General features: G+C 38.8%; 2 protein-coding genes across 3 annotated transcripts in view; one reads left to right on the plus strand and one right to left on the minus strand.

Annotated features, from left to right (window-relative positions):
• Positions 1–8,885, minus strand: part of LOC139971281 (adenosine receptor A2a-like) — a 15,429-nt gene extending 6,544 nt beyond the window's left edge. Inside the window, exon 1 of one of the 2 annotated variants that reach the window (XM_071977600.1) lies at positions 8,633–8,885. The gene's annotated coding sequence lies outside the window, so the exon portion shown is untranslated. Of the gene's footprint in view, positions 1–436; positions 894–8,632 lie in introns of those variants that run through there. The other variant, XM_071977601.1, reaches the window with a different exon arrangement.
• A 2,148-nt stretch (positions 8,886–11,033) lies between these two features.
• LOC139971280 (uronyl 2-sulfotransferase-like) lies at positions 11,034–14,898 on the plus strand. The gene has a single exon (XM_071977599.1). It carries the CDS (start codon positions 11,837–11,839, stop codon positions 12,908–12,910), a length of 1,074 nt encoding a protein of 357 aa, XP_071833700.1. The 5' UTR covers positions 11,034–11,836; the 3' UTR covers positions 12,911–14,898.
• Positions 14,899–16,686: the final 1,788 nt, after the last annotated feature.

Consider the following 16,686-nt stretch of genomic DNA (forward strand, 5'->3'; position numbering starts at 1 on the left):
CTCATAGGTTCAGCAGTATACCCACCCACCCCCTCACCGCCAGCATATCTCTATACCCCCTCACCACCAGCATATATCTCTCTCTCTCTCCTCTATCCCCTATAGCTTCCCCTCATCTACATCTTCTCCCCTTTCCACTTCCTCTTTCCAAATTCAACAATAATTATGTGCTGAACCAGAACCTGTAACTCCTCACTCAAAGCAAGAAGGTGTTTAAATAACACATGACGGTTATATACCATGCCCTGAATAATAATAATAATAATCATTCGTACCATACCATACACGTTACAACTGGTCGTTTTGGGATACCACCCACCGGGTTAAATTAACGCTATCAAAGAAATACCCACTCTGATGTATATTTGACTGAACACCGGGAGAACTTAAGCTTCAATATTATAATTTAATCACAGCCTGAAAGAAAACCGTTTACCTTTTCTCCAACAGAAGAAAAGAAAGATCCCGATTCAGTCCTGAATTGTAATGGAAAACCAAATAAGTATATTATCCAATACGATTCGAATCCATGCAGTATTTATATTTCACCTCAGTCGTATAGTAACCATGGTACGACTGTCACACGCGAAGACGAGCAATAAGACACAGACATTCCCAATGTAAATGTACTGTATATACGCTATATAGAGATAGAGAGATGATAGCACAGTAAAGTGTGTAACGAGAACTCCATATACTTCTTTATTTTATGACCCCGAGGAACTTTGCACAGTCATAATTCATGTCCATTTTTTGTCTCGGGTATTCTCTCTGTAACTGACTGAGACCATGGAGCTATAAACAGAGCTCCATGCTGAGACTATAGCATAACTCAACCTCAAAGGTCACGATTAACCTATTGACAGGAAAGCCTTCAACCACCAGATTTCCCGCAAAGCTTGTTCAATTCTCAGCAAGACATCAAATGAATTCTTACTTATCGATGTTTCACTTCCACTTCCTTTTACAGTTTAGAAATTTCGAGAAAAAAACATGGAAAGTGATTTCGTGAGTGAGATTTGATTCCGGGAAAACCACCACAATCGATTTATATACAAAGAATTAAAATCCCAACGGAGTATATCGTGCGTTTTGTAGAACACGAAAACATCGTTATGGTACAGTTGTTGAGCCGAATGACTCGATTTATCATAAATCACAAAGACCATGGATGGAGGTAAATCTGTTTTACCTCCATGCATAGACTTACAGCCAAGGGTGGCGGAACCGGGGGGGCACAGGGGGCACGTGCCCCCCACTTCTCCTCAGGTTAAAAATGTGCCCTTTTTCTACATAAAAATTGAGGTGTCTCAAGTTAGCAAGAGGCCAGGGAACCAGAATGAACACTCGGGAAGGGACGTTTCCGGCCATCTGAGGGGTTTGTAAAACCAAAAATTTTCTTGTACGCTCCGCGCCAACTGATGGTGACGCTCCGCTCAAATAGTCGTGCATACAACATTGCAAATCCTGGCTACGCCCCTGACTTTTAATGAATTTCTGTGGGTCAAACTCAGGCTTTTTCGAATGGAAAAAAATTGTTAAGATATTAACAAGAAATATACTCAATTCGGAAGATTCCTACATTAGCAACTAGCATGTTTTCACCTCATTTGTCTCAAAAGAAAACTTGTTCCTTGTTTCCCAATTTGCACATTGGATATTGCAGTGCTAGTATGCATATTTTCCTTGGGGGGGGGGGCAGGACGTTGATGGAGTGATGTGTATACGCAAATAAGTTAGTACAATAAGAGTTATAAAGGGTACTCAATATAAGGCTGCATCAGTCCAATCGAATTTCTGCAAAGTGCCCTTTGATGTCGGTGCCCCCCCCCCCCCCCGCAGATTAAAAATGCTTCCGCCGCCCTTGCTTACAGCCACCATCGGGACTTTACCTTGCATGAAGGTTTCAACACCCTGGCTTTATAATAATATAGCTTCTAGAATTAGGCTACAAGAACACGAACATATTCTTTACTTCCATGAAAAGTAATTCCCAAAGTGTGAAGTGAATCCAGGCGAAATCATATATGAATTTTACTGTCACCTTATTGTCACCAGTAAAATTTGCTGTATATAAGTAAAAGCGTCCTTTATTGCGAATATTTCATCCAGCAAAACATTATTACTGCAGTAAATATTGCTCCGCATGGGAAACGTTTCATATAGATAGACAAAACCCCACTGCTTCACCGGCAACAATAAAAATGAAATTCTTTGTAAGATCCCCCCCCCCCCCACAAATTAATAGTAAAAAATAAAGAGTTTATGCACTGCAATGTTAAAGTGAATGCTGCTTTGAGCTGTAAAGCTGACAGATCGACACGCGTAGCAATGATTAAACGGTTATAGTGTTGTGGCAGATACACAATCGTTTCCAGTGTGAATGGAGAGAGAGAGAGGGGAGGGGGTGGGGGGGTAGGTGTAGGGGTGAGATGAGGAACGGGTAGGCGTGTGACTGGAAGCTAATAATGAAATATAATTGCTTTTTAGACTATTTAGTGACATTTTATTTTTAATTTGTGTGCATTTGAGTTGGACAGGTTTACTATAGGCCTATAGTATAATATTATGCTTATTTGAAATTTGTTTTGTATGGGTGATATGCTGATCTTGGATTGTTACACCATGTACAAGGCACGAGGAAGCAATAACGTGACTGCTATAGTGTCCTATATGAAAAATTCTAAGAACCCTTCTTTTTCTAAGTTTTCCATGTATTTTCAATATCCGATCTTTGTATTTTGTTGTTGTTATATAAATGTTTTCCTGGTATAATGAAAGATAAGACAAAAAACTGAAAATGAGCGGGTTGAAGATTTTATTTATTTTTAGATCGTAATTTCTCAATTAACTCAGTCTCAGCAAACAAGGGATTATTTGAATATTTCTTCTTCTTCTTGTTTTGGATAACTTTCTCAGTTTCCTGTCTAATTACAATACAAACCGTTTATAATCTACATGATCTCTAACCGCGACTATTGCACATTTCGTCAGTTATATACGCTCACTGCGTTATACATATACCTGAGCTGATACACACAATTAATAGTTGCGGTGTTTTGACTGTCGAATTGTACCCAATTGTACCCAATTCAATTTGCAGCCTTAACAATAACAACAACAAAACACAAGAACAAACTGGTACAATTTGATTTAGAATAACAAACTAAAGATACCAACTTTGTTTTCGGAAGCATGGCGTGACCCTTTTTTAAACGGAACTGTGCTTTTTTAGTACACGCATGCGCAAGATGTTAGGAAAATTTATGCATGCATTATGCGATTTCGCACAAGCCATTTGGCGTTTCAAATGTCGTTTTGGCGGAATCTAATCAATTTTTTGACAACATCTAGACGAAGCTACATACCTCCTAGCAAAGTGGGATAAATCAAAATCACAGTTATCCATTCATATAGCATTTTGTCACCCCTCGCCAATTGTCATCGCGGTTACCGTGCATCACCACACAGGATTGTACCGCCGTCCAAGGTCGTAGGAACCGGGGGGCTGGGGGCGCCCGCCCCCCAGTGAAAAATGTGGAGGGGCGGAAGTATCATTCGGCCCCCCCCCCCCGGTTCGCAAGTCAGAAAACCCCTTTTTCATTTCCAAATGAGAAAAAAAATCTCATTTGGAGCACCAAATTGCATCTTAGGCCAGGTGAAAATACAAAATTAAGTTTACAAATGGAGTGGGTGTTGAAGTGTGCTATATTGCACCAAATTGCATCTGAGGCCACCCGGAAATGCAAAAAAAATCCAAAGGGGACGGGGACACCCCCTCCCCTTAGACCCCTCCCCCAGGCCGGCCATCAGTCTTCAGCCCCCCCCCCCCACTCAAAAGTACCTTCCTACGCCACTGCCGCCGTCAGACGGTATTTGGGGAAATAAAACCTCACACGATACCTTTTGTCTATTACCATCAATAAGCTTATTGATTGTATCAAGTCAACAATTCAGTCTTAGTCTAATGTCTTAGGAGACGTGTTTCAACCTTTCAGCACGATAAGCAGAATAATAATGTACTTTGCATTTTTTTTTACAATGCAACTCGGTATACCTGTACTTCCTAAAGCCAATATGGCTCATGAAAGTGTACAACAGGCAGGACAGTGTGATTATGTCTGTACTTGTTGAGACTGCGGTAATCCTTATCCGAATTAACGTCACCGGTTACAACTATATGTAATCTAATATAAGCATTACGCATCGGGTTTTTATGGCGTTTCTTTGCTCTTTTCAAGTTTGCTTGTAATTTAACTGTCATGCAGTTTTCTGTGTTCATTCACTTGTATAGGGATATCTAATTAAGCAACCTATATGAAATCACGCGGGTGTATACGTGGTGATGGTGGGGGGGGGGGGGGGGTAAGAGTAGGATGAGAAGGTGGAGGGATACACCCGACCAATAACACCTCCTTCATAAAGCCAATGCCTAAACCTGTAGTCCATGGGTGTTGATTCCTTTTGCTCAGTCTTGTCTTTGGCTCAGACACCTTCGTATATAGGCCTATACATGCATTCAATATTGAATAAAAATGTTGCTATCCGACCATGAAAAGCAACGTTTGACTTCCCCCATTTCATTCTCCCAATCCACGTTGGAGTCCATCAAGGCTTTTTGTCGGTATACCTGTTTAGGTGACACCAGAAGCAAAGTAAATTAGGTTCTCACATATTCTTTGTTTTTTTTATATATTTTTTTCATTTGACCTGAAACTGTTAAAGTTGTTCTGAAGGGGCGTGGGTGAGAGGAATGTAAGGGGGAGGGATGGAGAGGATGGAGATGAAGAGACTATATGTCCTCTCTTGGTTCTTCAACAACCAAGAGTGACGTATTACCCTATTGGAATGACGCAAAAGAAAGAAAACAAAGGTTTGTACCTGCATAAGAGTCAAGTTAGGTTAACGTTTAGTTTAGAACGACCAGCTGCAGGCATTAAACAAATTATTACGTAATGGTACTTCTCAAGTATTTCCACAGCCACCAGCTCCTATCTATGCAACAGTCTCTAACCAGAGTGACATACATATATTAACTGGGTATTTGATAAATAACTTGCCCGTGACATTTCCTCATTCAGCCGTGTAGGTCCACTCAGTTATACTAAGAACACGGTCAGCTGGTCAGTGTATGCTACGTTTGTGCGTGTGTATACGCGTGTGTGTGTGCGAGTGTGTGTTTACATTTTCTGTACTAGGCATATATACTCTGCGCAATTAAACGGCGTCAAATATTTCATTCATACCTTTAATGATGATTGCCAAAGCAGACTTATTTATTTTCACGGTGCAGCAATCCTTATTTCGTCTCTGTCATTATGACGAGTTGCCATATTATCCCTCGAGTATATCTAAGCTATAGCCTAATGCTTCCGATTATTACCAAGGTAGGATGATATAAGTAATTATATATATATATATATAGGTATGTCTATGTATATACACTCGAATATCTATTCAAGCCTGTTTATTAATGCGTGCGCGTGAAATGGGAAACACACCAATCCAGTCTCCGTTTAAGTGATGGAAGTATTAAGTGGTTAAAAGACTACTAGGAAATGAAGACGTTCAAATCATAACAATAATGATATTTATCAGTTTGATTGATTTTAGGCGCTATATATGAATGTTTTCTGGAATATGACTACTTATGCTTCCCGTGATAAATATTATCATTAGCAGTTAAGACGTTCATTTACATATAGTAATAGAAGATTCGTAAACAGCATCGGGCAGGAGTCTGGTTATCATTTCCATGCACTGAACCAAGGAGGACTATATGAAACTTGACATGAGTCTTGAAATGATTTATATTCAGAGAACTCTCATAGCGCTTTCAATAACGTAACAAAAGAAGTTCATCATTGACGAGATATATATGGGAGACTGATGTGGTAAGTGGTTGTGGGAGGAAACTGAGTCGGGTAGTGAGGGTCTGTTAGAGGAGTCATGATGAGGAGAAGACAACAGAGTTAATTAAAATGGGGGGGGGGGGGGGGGGACAGCTGTATTAAGGAGAGCCAAGATATCATCGCTCCTATAATTTTGATTCGTGCTGAAGTGAGTTCAAAAAAATACCAATGGTGATGCTGAAATGAGTTTAAACGATCATTTTCACTTGCTCTTGGCCACCACCCTCCCCCCCCCCCCCCAACAAAAAAGAACCTGCACCCACCACCACGCTATACTAAGATGGCACATCTCACCGCCATGGTAGTCAATTTTATTACATAACGTCCCAACATCACACGGTATGTTTATACCATTAATCTTTACTACGGTATATCCCATATATGATCCCTAGGACAGAGCTATATCGAACAGCCCAGATATATAGAAGCACAAGAAAACACGCTCACTTTGTGTGGTTGTGTACATTTGTTTGTGACAATACACACATCACGCCTATGGCAAGCCATGTGGGACAAACACCGCATAATATATCAGCGTATTAATTGGAATTTATACGCGTATTAATTGGAATATATACGCGTATATATTATTAGCCAATCATATGGCTTAAATATATCCGCATATTAATTCGAATATATACACGTATTAATTCGAATATATACACGTATTAATTCGAATATATACACGTATTAAAATAGAATACATATGGGGATTAAATCCAATATATGCACGGATTAATTAGAATATACACGAAAACACATTTCCGCTCTTGCTGTGTACATATATCAACGATAAATATTTTGGCGGGCTCGCGAGATCGCTTCAAAAGCGAAACCATACGCATGTACAACACATGTATATTCCAATTAATACACGTATATATTCGAATTAATACGCGGATATATTATGCGGTGTTTGTCCCACATGGCTTGCCATACACGCCTGAATATTTTCAGTTACTATTATCATCCATATTGAAAGATAAACATGCATCTAGCGACAAACCTGTTTTGCTTTAACCTTGATTACTTAGAAACCGAAGATAATAACGCAACCATTTATACCTAATCGCATCATTTTAATCGATGTTATATACACAAAACTAAATTATCCAGTGACTTGGTTTCATACAAAAAACAAACACAAGCTCTGTTTATTATCCTGGCTGGGTGTTTTGCAACCCATTATAGAATGATGGAAGTCACACATCTCCGATGAACGTTTCAGAAGGTCACAGGTTCGCTGTAAATGCAATCTAAATTGTTATTAATTATTAATCGACATTGAGCATTGCTGGCTAATGTAGGGGCGGACGGTGGAAAACAATTATTGCTACTATCTGAGAGTCACAATCGGGGGCACAATGCATTATGCCTTGAAATAAGCGGCGCATTTGGCGTCTCGGCAGAAATTATAGCAACTTTCGCGACTCAGAGGAAATCGGCCCCATCGGCATGACACGGTAGCGCCCTAATTGGCACCTTCGGCGCCACGGACCCAGCGGTGCACCGGTTCCGAGCGGGTTAATCGGTAGGACAGTCCGCCCCTGTATAGTATTATTTCTCATCAACTTTTTCTTGGATAGAGTCTGTTTCTAAAATACCTACTGACATTTTGACACGAATGACCAGTATTTGAGGGGAAGGGAGGGTGGAGATGGAGGGGAAGGGAGGGATGGAAACGTGAGGGGAGGATGGGAGGTGAAAGGGAAATCTAACATATTTGAGGCCTTTAGGGTAATGCCAATGCAGATTGGAGCAAAAAAAAAACTTCTGTGGCGGTTACTTCTTCGGCATCATAACAAAGTATAACTGTTACATAAGATATTACCACTTAATTCAAGCCACGTGCGGACTGGCAAAGATGGAAAAATATATTTAACTTCAATCCAGTTTGAGTCACCGGATTGGCCATATTAAATCAGATTTCCCTCTTTGCTTTTGAAAACGTTCTTGATATATTATTTATTAAAATCCCATAGTGCAAAAAAAATCATTAGCTTGTAAGTGGGATTTTCTGACCTGTTTTCTTATTGCTAATTATATAACACAATTTTGAACTCTGGTTATAATACAAGGCCACCGTGTTTATTGTCTCTGCCGTGTCATATGCAATGGTTAGTAATTGTATGGCGGAGTGGAATTGTGTTATAGACGCATAATCCCGTTTTCATTTATATATGATTTGTGATGCATTCAACTGTAGGATTCTGCGTATCGCAAATAAGGGGCGAAATCATATAAAAGTGCTACTCTTTGTTCTGCAATGACGTACAATCATGTATTCTTAGCTTACACACGAACTGCGAATAGGAAGCAAAAGGCGGCTTGTCGACAACAGTGATATCACCCTGTAGCCTTTTCTTCCTGTTGATCCGCGTGTAAGTGCCAGGGATTGGTCTCACAGTAGGGATGGGAACTGAATGTAAAATATACCCCGACTGAACCCTCCCTCCCCCCTTGTATGCAGCGACCCTCAATCCTCAACACCCCCCCCCCCACACTTTATAGTCCCATGAACAATTACTTTGATATCACATTCGGTCGTTAATCTGTTCATTGGATGTCAAAGCTTAAAGCATTAAGATATATGTTGTGAACCAACAATAGCCGGTATGAACGAACCTTAGCTCCAATGAAGGAATAACCTGCTATATATACACAACGGAAGTTTTCCGATTGTGCTGATACAGTAACTTTGTATATAGTTATCAACTCACCCTTTCATCTTCTTCGCTTGACACTGATCCCGATCCTAAAAGTTCAGAATCTAAACTTGTTTTGAGATTGGACTCGCTTCGTCTACTCACTGACCACAAAATCCAGGTTTGGCAACATATATAGTTAACGCTCTATATAAATAGAAATTAAACACCTCGAAACACAAAACCTCGAAATTTCGAAGTTAAAACTCCACTATAAGAAACCACTGATGCGTGTGTCAATTGAGCCAATATCAAGTTAACAGATGACTAACGCGAATATTTCTTAGTTCTTTGGGTAACGATATTTTATATACACAATCACATGCATACTACTACGGACGCTTGTAACGAACTCAAATGATATTGTTGTTTTTCAATAACTCTCCGTCGAAATTCTTACTTGAAGAGCTCTTACAGATTTTCAGCGTATATCTTTGACATTTCAACCCTTGGCGGAAATAAACAAGATTGTCTTAATTGAGGCAATCTCACAGTAAGTAAGTTTATATAGTTATGTCCTCGGCTTGAAGCATTACTATGAGGGAGACCTATGACCTCGTAACTGAACGACACTGTTAAACCATGAAATGTCAACTTGATTGTATACAGAAAAGAAATCCTTTAACGATTATCAAATTTAATTACGAAATCACTTCCCTGCAAAATTTTGGCAATGTTAATCGACGTTATGATTGATTGCTGTTAACGATTAAATCAGGAAGCATCGTCAGACGTTTAAGAACTGGTTGGTGATTGGTTGAACAGCCATTCGTACCGGTGACCATCAATTGACCCCCAATACAAGTCAATAACGGTCGGTAACATATCAAATGATCCCGACAATGAATGCGCAAAATAGTCGTCCACATCTGGTCATAAAAATGAAGACGAACTTTGATTGAAACTATCTTGTTGATTTTTTATAGTTCATAAAGAAAATTCCGGTGTTTATCGTACTTCGGCATAACGAACAAAATACTATGATACGCACTTCATCCTTTACTAGGTCATCTTGGGATCATAATATAAGGGCTTCATCGTTTATAGTAACTGTAGTGAAGAAACTAGTATAGGCCTGTACACCATGTTTCGTTTCGCAAAGTATTCAACCATTATTGCTATGGTAACCGAATGTGACCTGATTGTAGTGAGAAACGTGTTTATATTAATTAATTTATTAACTTAGATAATTCATTTTCATTATGGCTACACTGTTCAAAATATAGTCTGCAATGCTTTGTAGTAATAAACGTTAATTATTTTTGCTGAATTTTCAACCTTTCAATTTGAACAGAGTGGTTACCAAATCATTGTGATACTACGGTCGGTCTCGCAGATTCATCTGACCGCCAGTGGAAAGATATTCGCAAGACAGCAGCTTTCGTCACTGACAATTTTTTACCTCTTCCGGATTTTATCAATTATAGTTGGATGCCAGTGAATGACTTCACTCTTCTCTGAATTTTCATCTCATTTGATCATATATATATATACAGTCAACTTATATCATGACGAATTCATGATTATTATCGATAATTTGTCGTTATTATTTATTAATGTACTTCCCACAGGCTAACTTTCTTAATTTGCTTATACTTAGAGCAGGAGTAAACCTATACTGGAAAAATATATGCAATGCCAAGAAGTTCTTTAATTTGCATAACGTACGACTATCTTCATTTATACGATTCCTTGAAAGGTCAATAAGATATCACATACTATATTTGCTTTTCCGTGAAATTTGATCTATCTACTTTTATTGACTTTTCTCGGTTTGGCTATATGGGACTTAATCATATATATAGGGGATCTAGTTAAAGGTTACCAGAGCTGGACAGGTATATAGAGATAACCGTGCACAACAAGAGCATAAACCTGCATGTACTTTAGATTAGTCTGAAGTACACTGACGGTTACGAAGCATATAAGGGTGGGGTTTTGAAGAATTTTGAAGAATGAGATAAACTAATTCCCGTGCCTGCTGAAATTTCCAAGTGATACTGATATCACATGTTGAAATTGAGTTCACAAAACGTGGCGAATTGTATAAATCGGTGTGTTTGAGTGTGTACGAGAATGATATACGGTGCACTCTGCTGGAAAGCAAGCAAACAAGACTGGGCACAGTCACCTTTTTTTCTGTACTGAGGAAGGGGGTAACGTGTTTAGTCGTCCAGGGGAGGGGTTGTGCGATTGATTCTAATGTTGAATAGTTGAAATATACAAATGACTAACAATTGATTAATTAAACTCTCCGAACTCTAAAAAAAAGGGGGGGGGGGGGTCCATGGTATAAGAAAACACAACTTGGCCCAGCGCTCGCAATTGAACGCTTCGTTCGTTTTATTCATTGGCCCCGGGCCCCAGGTAAATCGTTACGCCGTTGCCTACCGTTGTCGACTAAGATTAATCCTTTTGATTTAGCTCGGTAAGATTACCGTTTTGCTGCCACTACAAATTCGACCTTTGCTCTTTAAATGTTGATCGAACTTTACCAGAGAGCTAAATTCGGTGTTTGTACATGCGGGTTGACATTTACCAGTTCAGTTAGTTTATTAGTATATAAACGGGCAGATAAAGCGTAGATGTATATCAAATTATAACACGATTGGCTGTACGGTAAGGTCCACATCACGGCACGGCATGAAGGATTTACACGTTGTACGTAGCCTATATGTCCTAAAGTTAGTATGCCAGCCATGCTCTATATACTAACCTGATGAGCTGCAGAGAAAATCGACGAAATTACTAGATGAGCACAGAGTTTACAGACAGGTTTTATCAAGTAAGAAAGAAACGGACCGCGCAGTCAAGAAGAAATACATTGACTGCATGCATGGTTATTTACCAGTTTTTTGTTGTTGTTTCTGTTTATAGTTAAACTGGACACCTGAAGTTGTTGATTAGATATCAATCCGTATAGGCCGAAACGTAATCAATTACACAGAATCGTGAATCCGTGTTTCATAATGAATGACCAACGAGCCATGTGAAAACGAATGTTCGATTATCTTTTATTCTGAGAGTTCGCATGCGGAATTTCACGAGCAAATTTCTTTGAATTAAGAAACTTTTTTTTTTGGTTATCTTGCGTCGATTTGATGCGTGATCCGAGGTTACTCAAACAATCTGTGTGGACTTCTAGTTATCATAATATAACAAGTACGGGCATGTTATTCGTAGCAAGCGTCATAGCTTGTTAAACACGTTTCAGTGAAAATGAAATCATTGAAATTAGGAAATCCAGTTTATGCTCTGACGGTATGCCTGTGGTTAACAATGGGCTACTTGGCATGGAACTTGGGATATGAAGTTGGTCAATCTTCCGTTAATCGAGGTCGGGCTTACGATGGACGATCGGTCCAAGATCATCCAAAAATCGCCGAAAATGATTCCGACAGGAATTCAAAGAATGATGAATCTAAAACAGAACATTTCCCTCGACCATGTGAGCAGAACAGGGTGAGCAGCACTAACTTAAAAGAAATTGTCATTTTCGGCTCAGTACCAAAGTGCGGTGGTCGCACATTGCTGAGTTTGATGTTTGCTCTAAGTCAACCGAATGATCTAACAGTCAAATCCGCGCTCAACTACTCTCTGGAAAATGGAAGCGAAATTGCTCCTCGACAATACATTACTAGAATGATCCAGCCATTCACAAAAGCCGGGTTTCTTTACACAAATGCACGTTTTGTACAAGCGGATACTGTACAATCGACGGCGCTACTCCGGATTGGACTGATTCGCGATCCTATGCAACGGCTGGTTTCATCATTCTATCATAGGAGGTTTGGTGATCGTCTCACCGCCAAAACAGTCGACGACGCAACTTGGGAAAGACACCTCAAAGCTAAGTCCGTCGATATAAACGAAATATTTGATGACTGCGTCAAAAACAAAATGTCAGAATGCGTGGCTGAATATACGAAAGGGACGCTCGTGAAACAATTTTGCGGTTACCATAGCGACTGTAAGACGGCGTCACCCGCAGCATTACTCAGGGCGAAAAATAATGTCAGAAACAATTATTTAGTGGTCGGAATTTTGGAAGAAATTGACGACTTTGTTCGAGTTTTAGAAAAGATTAGACCTTCTTTATTTCAAGGAGCCTTTGATAAACTTGAAAATGACGAAAGAATTCAAAGTGTCATAAAAAACTCTCGAACGGTTGGTATTCAAAGTGTAAGTGAGTTAACTAAGGGTATTATCAAGAAACACCTTGCAATAGATTATGAATTCTACTACTTCATCCAGTGGCGGTTCTTGAAGCAAAAGGAAGAATGTGGTGTTTAATAATGGTTTTATATTTATCCTATAATGTCCTTCTCTGTCATTATCGTTTACTACCATTAAAGCAAGGGTTCTCAGGTATTTCCTACATGTTCAGATCAAAGCATTGATCGGAGTAAAGGACAAGACAGAATCAATATTTAATTATATTTATATATAATTATATTATATTTTAAAATTATATTAAAGTATACTAAGATTAGTGAAAGATTGTTTTGTGCAAAAACCAAACTTTGGCTGTTTTACTTCCAATCACTCACTTAATTTAATTTTGGTATCTCATTCGAGATCCAGCCTTTCTCTAAATGCAGCATAGTTGTTTAACAGTGTCCCCATTATTCATTAATGCATTAAAGGATAGCAGTGGTTGACCCATAGTTAGCCATTAAGTGTTGGACTGTTATTATTGAGAGAGAATGAACTACGTTATTTCGAATCAACCAATTCAGTTCCTCACAAGGAATGTAATAATCGATAGGAAAGCCAGAATGTCGTATAGTTATATATGACATGTTGATACTTAAACTACAATTGCCATGAACGTAAAACATTGTATTTCATATGCAGGTAAAATGTCTTGTGTATGTATGTATGTATATGTCTGTATGTATGTATGTATTTTAGATCCTCCTGCAAGCTGGAACTCGCGAAGAAGCCATCATTGGCTTATCAAAGCCGCAAGCTGACCGAAGTCAGTCTATTATATTCATATTTAACGTCCTTGATTATGAATTGTCAATTGTCATCAACTCTGTAACTGGACGACATACATTAATCTTGGAGTGACTCGAACGGGGACCTTATTACTAGAATTAAGGCACCGGCGTTAACCACGGAGCTAGCACTCCTATGAGTGTATGAGGAGAAAATAACGCATGTTTTGGACATTGAGCTAGGGTTACTTCAAGGTAACACAACAAACCATCAAAACGATGGATTAAAAATCATTTTGGAATCAATCATATATATTTCAAAGATATTTACCCTGCCTATAACTGCACTTGAAAGTTTACCGGAATATTACACCAACGCTACTTACCAATTTCCAAGAACAAATATCTTCTACAACAACTTTCATTTACAGACGTACAACAATAGTCTACATAGGTCTTCCACTAGACGAAGTAAAATAATTCGGGATAATTTTCACTAAACACTTATTCATAGATCCATATGATCTATTTCAATATCCTTTTACGAGTTTGTACTGTTTGTCAGAACCTCATACTTACATAGCGCCGTTAGTTCCCAGGCTTTGTAAATAAACGGAATGTTCCGAGATGCACAATTTAGTTCACGTTTTCACCGAGACACTATTTCACTTTTCTTCAAGTGTTTAAGATGATTGTACAGGCACAGGGTTTTTGTTAAGAAATGAAGTAGGTGGGTCAAGTTGAAAAGTAGGCGGGACTGTCTGTACGCGGACATGGGGTTCCCCCTCCCCTTTGCCGGAAAATTGCAATTTAAAAAGTCTCTAGATGCAAAATGGTGCAATATACAGTTGTTTGGTCAATGATATTGCCCCCTCCCAATCACCCCTTTCTTCTGTCCTATTTTTCTTTTTTTCTCCTGAATTTTTTTATTAACACTCGGGTCATGGAGCCTAGGAAGGTAGCTATGCCACTGAACCGAACTTAGCAAGGGTGTGACGCACTTGCTGCATTAAATGAAGTGCGATCATAACAAAATGATAATAGGTCTACGGTACCTACAAAGTGAGTAGGATTTTACTGCCAAAAAATACCTAACTAGGTCTGTGATAGAACCTTCTGTTTTTTATTCAGCTTTTATCTCTGTTGAGCAACAATTTGTATGTCAAGAGAAGCCCATCGCCTACCTCTACTCTCACCCACCCCTCGGCCTCATCTCCTCGACCATACTACTAATGTTCAACTTCTTGTAGTTTTTACCAACAGTTAACTGCTGTGACAGTTTCAATCACACCTGACCTGGTTGTGGGTGTTTATTCCTCTCGATTTTTTTCGTAATTTTTTTTTTTTAAATTTTTTTTTTTTAAATTTAATTATTTTTTTTACTGAGCGTCGCAAAGAAGCCGGGTCATGTACGTGCAGTAAGCGGGTCATTTGACCCGGGTCCCGGTTACTAACGAAAACCCTGAGGCAGGAATATCTCCTCATGTGTAAGAAGATATTAATCCAGCCTCTGTCCTTATATTGAAGGAAAATGTGTTTCTGTCACTTAATATGTTTTCGAACACAAATGTCATCAAAATGCCAATCGTCGTTCACCTTTAAATGTTTATTTCCGTTGTTTTGGATGTATGTATGTATGTATGTATGTATGTATGTATATTAGTTCCTCCTGCACTAGCAGGAAATCGCGAAGAAGCCGCATTGGCTTATCAAAGCCACAAGCTGACCGAAGTCAGTCTGTTACATTCATATTTAACGTCCATGATTATGAATCGTTAATTGTTACTTTTAATTGTTACCTTTTTTTATTCTAACATTTAATTGACTTAAAACTGATTTAATAATGATAGGCCTACTTGGCTATATCAACATCACGTACTGTCTACTTGATTAAAATATGACGAGAAAACAAGAGGAAATTAGACGAATGTTAATGTTACGTTGTGTGTCTCGATTGATTAATTTTGGATGCAGTTCTCTGTTCAAATTAAAACCAGGAGCAGTGTGAAACATATCTGTTTGCCATAACTTCCTTGCCTGAATAATTTAAGAAAATCACAAGGTGGTTATAAAGACACATCGAGTTTTCAGAAGACCGCAAGATGACAGGATAAACACTGCAGAGGCTTGTTCTACAAGTGCAGTGTACGGCACGGAAATTGGGCAATACGAAAGCCACTGTTATTATTATTCTCGTAAAGAATTGTCCTGTCAATAAATATTTTTGTCGAATCCAAACTGAACGCTGATCACTCAAGTCTGTCATAAAGCTGAGATGTCCAAAATTTGACTTAACATATAAGCTATCGTTTTTGTCAACTCAATGGAAGATCATCTTTAAGCAGGGTGGTTCTTCAAAAGGAATATGTTAACGTTCTCTTATGACGACTATTGGTGCGTAAATGTTTCCAAATCGCTATTCCTGTCATATAACAGTTAAACTGTAAATATGGCCGTGCAGAAATATCAACATCACGTACTGTCTACTTGATTAAAATATGACGAGAAAACAAGAGGAAATTAGACGAATGTTAATGTTACGTTGTGTGTCTCGATTGATTAATTTTGGATGCAGTTCTCTGTTCAAATTAAAACCAGGAGCAGTGTGAAACATATCTGTTTGCCATAACTTCCTTGCCTGAATAATTTAAGAAAATCACAAGGTGGTTATAAAGACACATCGAGTTTTCAGAAGACCGCAAGATGACAGGATAAACACTGCAGAGGCTTGTTCTACAAGTGCAGTGTACGGCACGGAAATTGGGCAATACGAAAGCCACTGTTATTATTATTCTCGTAAAGAATTGTCCTGTCAATAAATATTTTTGTCGAATCCAAACTGAACGCTGATCACTCAAGTCTGTCATAAAGCTGAGATGTCCAAAATTTGACTTAACATATAAGCTATCGTTTTTGTCAACTCAATGGAAGATCATCTTTAAGCAGGGTGGTTCTTCAAAAGGAATATGTTAACGTTCTCTTATGACGACTATTGGTGCGTAAATGTTTCCAAATCGCTATTCCTGTCATATAACAGTTAAACTGTAAATATGGCCGTGCAGAAATTCACTCTCCACCTGTCTGTTATTCTGTCCGCTGAAAGGCAATTGTCAAATTGGCGTGCCT

Source organism: Apostichopus japonicus, chromosome 8 (assembly GCF_037975245.1).
Source record: "Apostichopus japonicus isolate 1M-3 chromosome 8, ASM3797524v1, whole genome shotgun sequence".
Lineage (NCBI taxonomy): Eukaryota > Metazoa > Echinodermata > Holothuroidea > Aspidochirotida > Stichopodidae > Apostichopus > Apostichopus japonicus.